Raw genomic sequence first — 10964 nt, 5'->3', positions numbered from 1 at the left:
CAAGGGCTTTAGAGAGGTGTGTCATATCCGATCTAAGCCTAGGAGTATCAAGAAGTCTTTCCGCAGCCTCTTGTGTCACCATTCGATCCACATACCTTGAGAAGCTTGAGTCTTTTGATTCGTTTCTGCAAGGATTATCCCATCTGTTCCAGAGCATCATCCTAGGATCTCATCAGCTGGAGATGCAACAATCAAATCTTGGAAGCTGTCTAGCCGCCAGATTTGACATAGGAGCAGTCCGAGGATCATATCTCAGCACCCAGAACGAATTAAGCAACAAACTCAACTGCAATGGAAACTACACTCATCAGGGTCTCACGTCGAATTGGAATCATGTCCAAAGCTTCTCATATGAAAGAGTTATGGATTCTACAAGTCAGGTGATCCTCTGTGTGCTTTGTTTGAATTTTTCTGAGTTCAGAAAATCTCAATCCTATCTATGGCGACCAGGTGAGCATGCTAAGGTAATTGATCATGTTTTCAAGAATTATTTTAGTATTGATTACACAGATATAATGCACTTGTTTTTGTCAAAAGAGCCATGTGCAGATTATAAGGAAGCTTGGAAACATACAAGGAGAAAGAACAAGCATGAGGAAGATAAGAGATTCAAACCACCTGATCTGGATCAGCATAACCATGAAAATATCCCTTGTTTTATCCTCATCAAAGAAGCTCCCCCAGATGCAGCCTACAATCCAAGACCGAGCAAAAACCGATTTGGGATAAGACTCTTACTCTTTGATAAATTTTCATTTGCTAACTTGTTGTGTCTCAATGAGTTTGAATCAGGTTTTAGGTATGCATCAGGAGTATGGAGAACCCAACAGATCAGTTCCTTCTACATTACAGAACCAATCAGCAACAATGCCTATCAAAGAGTCTTGCAAGGTGAGTATAATCTGATTTTAAACTTTAAGGTTACTGACTTGGTCCCTCTTACTGCAGGTAAAACAGATTTGAGGACAAATCTTTTTCAAGAGAGAGGGAATGATATGATTCTGGACCAGCTTACCAATGAAGAAAATGTGATCATGGACCAGCTTGTAGATGAAGATGCCCTAGCCATTCCTGAAGGTCCCAACACTTGTTCCAGATCAAAGAAACTCAATGAAGCTGATGGAGGAATACTCAAGATGTCAAGGAAGCAAGAAGATTGTCTTGGTTGCAGCTTGATCAACCAAGACACACTCACCACAATTCAAGCTACTCCACCTTCAAGCTGATCATCATCTAGGAAAGTAGCTTGTGTGTGCTCTTTTCCTAACCTTTGGTTTTGTCCCACTGGGTTTTCCAAAGGAAGGTTTTTAACGAGGCCACAAGTTTACTTTCACACCTCCTAGATGATGATCCCGGACCAACCACATTATCTATCTTATGTTATTTTTATCCTATGTTTTATGTTTTGAATAATTTCGAAAACTTGGTCTTTGTTTAGTTTCCAAGGGAGCCTGTTCCCTTTATTTTTATTTCTATTTTCGAGACCTTGTGCATGTACAAGGGCCTCTCTTTATATTGTGGTCGTGACCCCCCTTTATCATTAAGCAATCTTTTATCAAAAACCCTTTTCTCTCTTCTCTCTTGTCTTGGACGAGTTGAAGTGTGTCTGGTGTGTAATATCCAGTCTGTTGGTGTGTAATATCCAACGCCCAAGGGCTTTAGAGAGGTGTGTCATATCCGATCTAAGCCTAGGAGTATCAAGAAGCCTTTCCGCAGCCTCTTGTGTCACCATTCGATTCACATACCTTGAGAAGCTTGAGTCTTTTGATTCGTTTCTGCAAGGATTATCCCATCTGTTCCAGAGCATCATCCTAGGATCTCATTAATTTTGATACATAAAATGGTGGGGAAACACCAGGAAGTTGAATAAATCTCATAAGAGTTGGGATGAAGAAGTTATCCCACTTTCTAATCAGGTGATTCCAGTTTCCCAGTTTGGGAATAGGACAGCTTCTTCGTCGTTCCAATCAAACCAGGATGAATCACTTTGTAAGAAGCTTGATTTGGATACATAAAGTGTTGGAGAAACACCAGGAAGTTGAATAAATCTCATAGGAGTTGGGATGAAGAAGTTATCCCACTTTCAAATCAGGTGATTCCAGTTTCCCAGTTTGGGAATAGGACAGCTTCTTCGTCGTTCCAATCAAACCAGGATGAATCACTTTGTAAGAAGCTTGATTTGGATACATAAAGTGTTGGGGAAACACCAGGAAGTTGAATATCTCATAGGAGTTGGGATGAAGAAGTTATCCCACTTTCTAATCAGGTGATTCCAGTTTCCCAGTTTGGGAATAGGACAGCTTCTCCGTCGTTCCAATCAGACCAGGATAAATCACTTTGTAAGAAGCTTGATTTGGATACATAAAGTGTTGGGGAAACACCAGGAAGTTGAATAAATCTCATAGGAGTTGGGATGAAGAAGTTATCCCACTTTCTAATCAGGTGATTCCAGTTTTCCAGTTTGGGAATAGGACAGCTTCTTCGTCGTTCCAATCAAACCAGGATGAATCACTTTGTAAGAAGCTTGATTTTGATACATAAAATGGTGGAGAAACACCAGGAAGTTGAATAAATCTCATAGGAGTTGGGATGAAGAAGTTATCCCACTTTCTAATCAGGTGATTCCAGTTTCCCAGTTTGAGAATAGGACAGCTTCTCCGTCGTTCCAATCAAACCAAGATGAATCACTTTGTAAGAAGCTTGATTTGGATACATAAAGTGTTGGAGAATCACCAGGAAGTTGAATAAATCTCATAGGAGTTGGGATGAAGAAGTTATCCCACTTTCAAATCAGGTGATTCCAGTTTCCCAGTTTGGAAATAGGACAGCTTCTTCGTCGTTCCAATCAAACCAGGATGAGTCACTTTGTAAGAAGCTTGATTTTGATACATAAAATGGTGGGGAAACACCTGGATGTTGAATAAATTATGATTTTAGAGAGTTGAACAGGTATTGAGAGATTTAGAGAAAGATTAAAGTGAGATGAGATGATTTATGAAATGTAGAAGAGAAACATGATGAACTAGAGAGAGATTATGATGAAATCGTGTTAACCATTAATCAAGACAGAGTTTACAATATATAGAGAGAGACATTAGGGTATTCAGAAGCACTAAGCATGTGAAGTCAAGGATAAGGTTGCTTTAATTCAAATGTAAACCAATGGGGAAGATCACACGCTTATGGCATCTTTTGGTGAGACTCCTTTTGCCTTTACAGCCTGTGCCAGACTGTCAGGATAAGCCGCAGCTCCCTTAGCCATCCAAACGGTCTTCTCTTCCAGGTTAAACCTCCAATTGCCGTTTACCTCTTTTACTCGGGTGAAAGGTAACTTTGGGTTGGAGTGGCATTGTACGGTCAGTACGGCCATGTACGGCCTTGTACGGTCATGACACTCCTCAATGCCTCTTCTCCACTCCTTCACATGATCTCTTCTTCAACTCCTTAAGCCATCTTCTCATATACTGATCACTCATTTCAACACTCCCCCTCAAGCTTAACTTAGTAACTTAGTTAAGCTTGGAACAACCATGAGATCTTCCTCATTAAAAACCTCACCAAGGAAAACCCATTGGGACAAAACCTTGATGAGGGAAAAAGAGTAAAGACCTCACGGCAAAGCGGATCAGCTCCTTGGGGAAAGATCTATGAGTCCCAATCTGGTATGAATGGACTCCATAGTCTTTTGTCTTGCAGCCTTGGTAAACACATCCGCAAGTTGATCCTCACTCCTTGTGTAGCATGGTAAGATTACTCCCAAGACAATCATCTGCCTCACCTTGTGACAATCAACTTCAATATGCTTGGTTCTCTCATGGAAGACTGAGTTGGTTGCAATGTGTATAGCCGCTTGATTATCACAATGCATAGTCATTGGAGTTGCTTGCTCTATCTCCAAGTGCTTCAAGACTCCTTTGATCCACACCAACTCATTGGTAAGCTTCAGCATTGCCCTATACTCAGCTTCAGCACTTGAACAAGACACAACCTTCTGCTTCTTACTCTTCCAAGTCACCAAGTTGCCTCCAATGAATGTACAATAGCCGGTGGTTGATCTTCTGTCTGCTCTATCTCCAGCCCAATCAGCATCACAATATCCCACCACTTCAGTACTCTTGTTGCATCCCATCCACACTCCAAGGCTTGATGTCCCATTCAGATACAAGAGAAGTCTCTCCACCATGCGCCAGTGATGATCCTTTGGGACTTGCATATGCTGGCTCACTTGGTTCACAGCAAAGCATATGTCTGGTCGTGTGATTGTGAGGTAGATGAGCTTCCCTACTAGCTTCCTGTACAGCTTTGGATCATGAAAGACCTTGCTATCTTCAACCTCCCCCTCACGTGGAATCTTGTATCCATCTTCAAGAGGCATCTTTGCTGTCTTGTCTCCTTGTATACCTGCATCTTTCAAAAGATCAAGTGTATACTTCCTTTGGGAAATGAACAATCCTTCCTTAGATCTACACAACTCAATTCCAAGGAAGTATTTCATTTCCCCTAAGTCTTTGATTTCAAACATAGATTTCAAAAACTCCTTTGTGGCTTTTATACCAGCCTTATCACTACCTGTTATGATAATATCATCAACATATACAAGTAGACAGATGATACCTGAAGGTGTAGTGAGGGTGAAGAGGGTGTGATCCAACTCTGACTTCTTGAACCCACGTCCATTCAGAGTAGTACTCAGCTTGTTGTACCATGCTCTAGGTGATTGCTTCAACCCATAGATTGCCTTCTTGAGTCTCAATACATTCCCTGGTTTCACAAGATGTTCAAGACCCGGTGGTGGATGCATGTACACTTCATCTTCTAGTTCTCCCTGAAGAAATGCATTCTTCACATCCATCTGCCAAAGCTCCCACTCAAGGTTCACAGCAAGAGACAATACAATTCTTATTGTATGTAGCTTGGCAACAGGGGCAAAGGTATCAATGTAGTCTTCCCCATATGTTTGAGTGTATCCTCTAGCCACCAGTCTTGTCTTCTTTCTGTCAATGGTTCCATCAGGTAGATACTTAATGGTGAATATCCACTTGCTGGTTACTGCCTTCTTTCCTTTTGGCAACTCACTTTCAAACCAAGTGTCATTCTTTATCATGGCATTTGCTTCATCTCCAACAGATTCTTTCCAATCTTGATGTAGCATTGCTTCTTCATATGATCTTGGTACACTACTTTCATCTAGGCTCATCATGAATGCGCAATGCTCCTTTGGATAACAAGCAAATGAACACACAGCTTGAGAAGGATGCTCCACAGCCTGGGCATTGTAGTACACTCTCGTGTTTACCCAGTTGGAAGCATCTCTCTTCAGCCGTGTGCTTCTCCTTAATGGTACCTCAGCTGGTGCTTGCTCTGGTGCTTCTACTTCAGTTGCATCCACTCCTCCTTGTTCTGGTAACTCATTAAGCTCTTCATTACTTGGTTCAGCTCCACCTTGATCAGGATGATCCGCAAAATCTTGATTCTCATCCGGCTCAATTCCATTCCCTCCCTCATGATCAAGGTGAGATGGTTCTTCAGCTTCTTGTCCTTCAGATGACTGATCCTCTGTCGACTCCTGGGACATTCCAATTCCAAGACCTTCTAGTATCTGTCTCAAGCTTGTAGCTCTATCTGAAGGTTGTGAAAGATCCTCCAGCTCTTTCCAATCTTTATCTTCATAGTAGCTCTTCTCTTCAAAGAACTTGACATCTCTAGATACAAGGACTCTCCTTGTCTCAGGAACAAAGCACTTGTATCCCTTCTGTGTGGTTGAGTATCCTATCATCATAGCTTTGATACTCTTTGCTTCCAGCTTGTTTCTCATCTCTCCCGGGACAAGAACATAGCTTACACACCCAAACACTCTTAGGTGATCTAGGACTGGCTTGCTGTTGTTGAGAACTTCATAAGGGGCTTTATCTTCCAGAATCTTGGTTGGTATCCTATTGATTAGGTAGCAAGCCGTGATCACAGCATCACTCCAGAATCTCTTTGGCACTCTCATCTGGAACATCATTGATCTAGCCACTTCCATAAGATGTCTGTTCTTCCTCTCAGCCACTCCATTTTGTTGAGGTGTGTAAGGGCAACTCGTTTGATGAAGTATCCCATGTTGAGCTAGATGGTTCTTGAATGCATGGCCAGTATACTCTCCACCATTATCAGACCTGAAAATCTTAATCTTGGCATTATACTGGTTAGAAACATATGATTGAAAGTTTCTAAATGCATCAAGAACCCTATCCTTTGTTTTAATTAGTGTTATCCAGGTGTATTTGGATTTCTCATCTATGAATGTGACAAAGTATTTGTAATTGTCTCTAGATAAGCATGGAGCAGTCCATATATCAGAATGAACAAGATCAAAGCATTTATCATAGATAGTAGTAGATCTCTTGAACACAGTCTTACAATGTTTTCCCAAAATACAAGCTTCACACTCATTATTTTTAAACATGACACCTGGTAACATTAAGCTTAAGGCTCTAACATGTGGATGTCCTAGCCTAGAATGCCACAATGCACCTCTACTTAAAACGGAACTCAACAAGCAACTAGAACTAGAAATGAAAGAAAGGTCTTCAAGTAAATAAAGGTCTCCTTTGGTTACTCCTTGCCCAATCAACTTACTTCTTTCAATATCCTGAAATTTCACATCATTAGGACTGAAAATAACATTGCATTGAAGATCATTGGTACACCTCTTAACAGATAATAGATTAGAAGTAAACTCAGGCATGTACAAAGCTTTAGAATCCTTATTAAACAGTTTCAAGTCTCCTACACCTCTAATAGGAATTCTATCACCATTTGCAATCATTACATCTCCATGAGCCGGTTCTATATTCCTTATAAGACTATCATCACTTATCATATGATGTGAAGCACCTGAATCAATAATCAATGGTTTTATTCCTTGAGCAATATGATTCCTAGGTGGTTCTTTTACCAGTTTCAATTTATCAATGAGATCAAGCAATGTGGATTCATTTCTAGACATCCTATCAGCAGCAAAGGTTGTGTATTTATCCGGTTCATTTCTCATCCTATCAAAGTTTCCTAGCAAGCTATCACAAGTTCTAGGCAACACATGAGCAGTATAGGAATAACCAAGGGTGTTTCCAAGGGTGTTACCAGACTCTTTAAGGGCTTTGATCAAGGCATCAATGTCTGACTTCTTGATCACCTCATGATCCATGTTCTTCACGGCTCCTTGGTGGTGAGAGGTTAAGGCTCTTCCTTCTCTTTCACCCGCAAGACCAGATGAACCAGCTCCTGATGCGCCGGCTTCACTTGTCTCTGCAGAAAGGTGAGCTCTTCCCTCTCTCTCCTTGTTGAACTTGGCCGGCTTCAGATGGGGGTGTAGGATCCAGCATTGACTCCTCTTGTGTCCCGGCTTCTTGCAATGGTCACAGTTTCCACTGAACTTCCTTTCCTCTCCACGGTAAGCGGCTTTGTTTGCTTGGATTGCTTCAGCCTTGTTGGACAGAGCCATGTCTCCTTTCCCTCCAAACAAACCAAGTGACCCCTCTTCCTTCTGAATCTGCGCACACACTTCCTCCATAGATGGGAGACTCGGCATCCTCAACATGTGCATGATCACATCATTGAATGGAGGATCCAGTGTCAACAGCAATCCAAACACCTGATCCTGCTCCCGCCTCTCCATGAGTAGCTCTTGATCAGTGGTGCTTGGCCTCAATGATTCAAGCTCAGACCACAAGGATCTATACTTGCCCAAATGCTTGGTGAACTCCTCCCCATCTTGTACCAGTGTGTTGATGGCTTTCTTGATCTCATACACACGGTTCAGATTGGTAACGTTCCCAAAAGTCTTTTGGAGTACCTCCCACAGGTGTTTTGGAGTCTCGCAGTAGCTGTAGGCCTCCAAGAGATGCTCTTCAAGGGACCCTTGTAGCACTGAAAGCACCATCAAGTCTTCTTGAATCCACTTCTTCTCGGCAGCAGCAACTTGATCTCCAACACCTTCACCTCCTTCTCCGTCTTTAGCCACTGGCTTGGTTGCAGCATCCGTGATGTGACTCCAAAGCCCTAGCCTCCCAATGGCTGCCTTCACCAGCCTTGACCACAACAGGTAGTTACTACCACCCTTCAACGCAACAGGAACTGTAATGACCTTGTAGTTTCCCTCCATCTTGCTTTGTTAGAACCGAAAAGAAAGTATGAATGAGTATGAACTGAAGCTGAAGAACACTCTAAATCTCAATACCAAAGCCAACCGGGCTCTGATACCATATGATTTTAGAGAGTTGAACAGGTATTGAGAGATTTAGAGAAAGATTAAAGTGAGATGAGATGATTTATGAAATGTAGAAGAGAAACATGATGAACTAGAGAGAGATTATGATGAAATCGTGTTAACCATTAATCAAGACAGAGTTTACAATATATAGAGAGAGACATTAGGGTATTCAGAAGCACTAAGCATGTGAAGTCAAGGATAAGGTTGCTTTAATTCAAATGTAAACCAATGGGGAAGATCACACGCTTATGGCATCTTTTGGTGAGACTCCTTTTGCCTTTACAGCCTGTGCCAGACTGTCAGGATAAGCCGCAGCTCCCTTAGCCATCCAAACGGTCTTCTCTTCCAGGTTAAACCTCCATTGGCCGTTTACCTCTTTTACTCGGGTGAAAGGTAACTTTGGGTTGGAGTGGCATTGTACGGTCAGTACGGCCATGTACGGCCTTGTACGGTCATGACACTCCTCAATGCCTCTTCTCCACTCCTTCACATGATCTCTTCTTCAACTCCTTAAGCCATCTTCTCATATACTGATCACTCATTTCAACATAAATCTCATAGGAGTTGGGATGAAGAAGTTATCCCACTTTCAAATCAGGTGATTCCAGTTTCCCAGTTTGGGAATAGGACAGCTTCTTCGTCGTTCCAATCAAACCAGGATGAATCACTTTGTAAGAAGCTTGATTTTGATACATAAAATGGTGGAGAAACACCAGGAAGTTAAATAAATCTCATAGGAGTTGGGATTAAGAAGTTATCCCACTTTCTAATCAGGTGATTCCAGTTTCCCAGTTTGGGAATAGGACAGGTTCTTCGTCGTTCCAATCAAACCAGGATGAATCACTTTGTAAGAAGCTGTATTTGGATACATAAAGTGTTGGAGAAACACCAGGAAGTTGAATAAATCTCATAGGAGTTGGGATGAAGAAGTTATCCCACTTTCAAATCAGGTGATTCCAGTTTCCCAGTTTGGGAATAGGACAGCTTCTTCGTCATTCCAATCAAACCAGGATGAATCACTTTGTAAGAAGCTTGATTTGGATACATAAAGTGTTGGAGAATCACCAGGAAGTTGAATAAATCTCATAGGAGTTGGGATTAAGAAGTTATCCCACTTTCTAATCAGGTGATTCCAGTTTCCCAGTTTGGGAATAGGACAGCTTCTCCGTCGTTCCAATCAAACCAGGATGAATCACTTTGTAATAAGCTTGATTTGGATACATAAAGTGTTGGAGAATCACCAGGAAGTTGAATAAATCTCATAGGAGTTGGGATGAAGAAGTTATCCCACTTTCAAATCAGGTGATTCCAGTTTCCCAGTTTGGGAATATGACTGCTTCTTCGTCGTTCCAATCAAACCATGATGAATCACTTTGTAAGAAGCTTGATTTTGATACATAAAATGGTGGAGAATCACCAGGAAGTTGAATAAATATGAGATTTAAGAGTACTCAGGTTGTATGTGTGTGTGAAACCCAAATGGGTAAAGAGAGAGAGCTTGGAAGCGATTTGAGAGAAAGGAAGTTTAATGAGTGTTTGTGTGTCCAAGTGTTTAAGAGATTAGTAACAAGACTGAGAACGTGGGTAGAGATTCAGGATGAGAGATTAGAGAGACTAAGAGAATAAGAGACTGAAGATTAGTGTTTCAGATTAGAGAAGGAGAAGGGAAACCCCCTTACTCACTTAGTGTTTACAAAATGCATACAAAAGGCTTATATATGCCTTTACATGGCTCAGATCATAAACCTATATCCTAAGGCTGTAATTAAAGATATAATGGATGGCTAGGATGAGAGGAAGCTGGTCTTTGATGTTCTGGTGCTAGCTGGTCGTGGTTGGACTGAATGGAGGGCTCAGATTGCTTCATTTGAATTGGATGGATAAGATGAGTCAAGGCTGTAAAGGTAAAGCACCTTTACCTTTACCTTTCCAGCTCATACCAACAGCTCACCTTATCCTTTTGAATCTTCCCTTGGCTCCATAAGCCTTCAACGGTCACATAAGAATAGTACTCGCGCCCACACAATGCACATCTTTGAACAAGGCTTAACCGGATGACTTGGGTGTGAGGAGTGGACTGTACGGTTGATGGTACGGACCTCCTGTCCGTACCACTCGCCCTATCTTTGTACATTGCCCTATCTTCCTTCTTGGTTGCACCAAGTCCCTTCATGGATCACCCTAGACCGTACAAGGCCGTACTGAACGCCCTATCTTTGCACCACACTTCCATCTTCTCTCTAACTCCTCCAAAGCCTTCACATGATCAGTCTAAGTCTTTCATAGACTTAACTTCACAAGATAACTACTTCAGAACACTTCTGAAGCTTGATTGAACTCTTCTGGACATCTTCTAGAGCTTGCCTTATTATTGTACAAGCTCTATCTTCTCTTCAGTTCAACACTCCCCCTCAAGCTTGACTTTAGGAGATCCTAAGCCAAGCTTGGAACTCTGAAGAGTCTCCCTCATTAAAAAACCTTACAAGGAAAACCCATTGGGACAAAACCTTGCAAGGGAAAAAGAGTAGAGCTCTCCAAAGCCTAGGGATTGGCCAGTGAGCTCTTGTGCCTTAGAACCAGTGTGGTTGGACACAAGAAGCTCTGGATCACGGCCTAATAGGTGCAGCAACACTTCACAGCTTTGTACACACTTCACACCTCAGCTTCATCTCTTCATGGAACCTGTTTGAGACTCCCCCTCTCAACAAGC

General features: G+C 41.9%; 1 protein-coding gene across 1 annotated transcript; it reads left to right on the top strand.

Moving 5' to 3' along the window:
* Positions 1-209: 209 nt before the first annotated feature.
* Positions 210-1573, top strand: LOC125601927. The gene is made up of 2 exons (XM_048773862.1): positions 210-891; positions 949-1573. Exons 1-2 carry the CDS (start codon positions 363-365, stop codon positions 1224-1226), a joined length of 807 nt encoding a protein of 268 aa, XP_048629819.1. The 5' UTR covers positions 210-362; the 3' UTR covers positions 1227-1573.
* The last annotated feature ends 9391 nt before the right edge of the window (positions 1574-10964 follow it).

This window comes from Brassica napus, unplaced genomic scaffold (assembly GCF_020379485.1).
Source record: "Brassica napus cultivar Da-Ae unplaced genomic scaffold, Da-Ae ScsIHWf_2691;HRSCAF=3449, whole genome shotgun sequence".
Lineage (NCBI taxonomy): Eukaryota > Viridiplantae > Streptophyta > Magnoliopsida > Brassicales > Brassicaceae > Brassica > Brassica napus.
This window is presented reverse-complemented; position numbering and strand designations above follow the sequence as displayed.

What these genes read in the sequence shown, in the direction of transcription:
- LOC125601927 (XM_048773862.1), top strand. Translation starts at nt 363, where the DNA reads ATGGATTCTACAAGTCAGGTGATCCTCTGTGTGCTTTGTTTGAATTTT. An exon ending in CTATCAAAGAGTCTTGCAAG is followed by an intron (nt 892 to 948) that starts GTGAGTATAATC and finishes CTCTTACTGCAG; the next exon opens with GTAAAACAGATTTGAGGACA.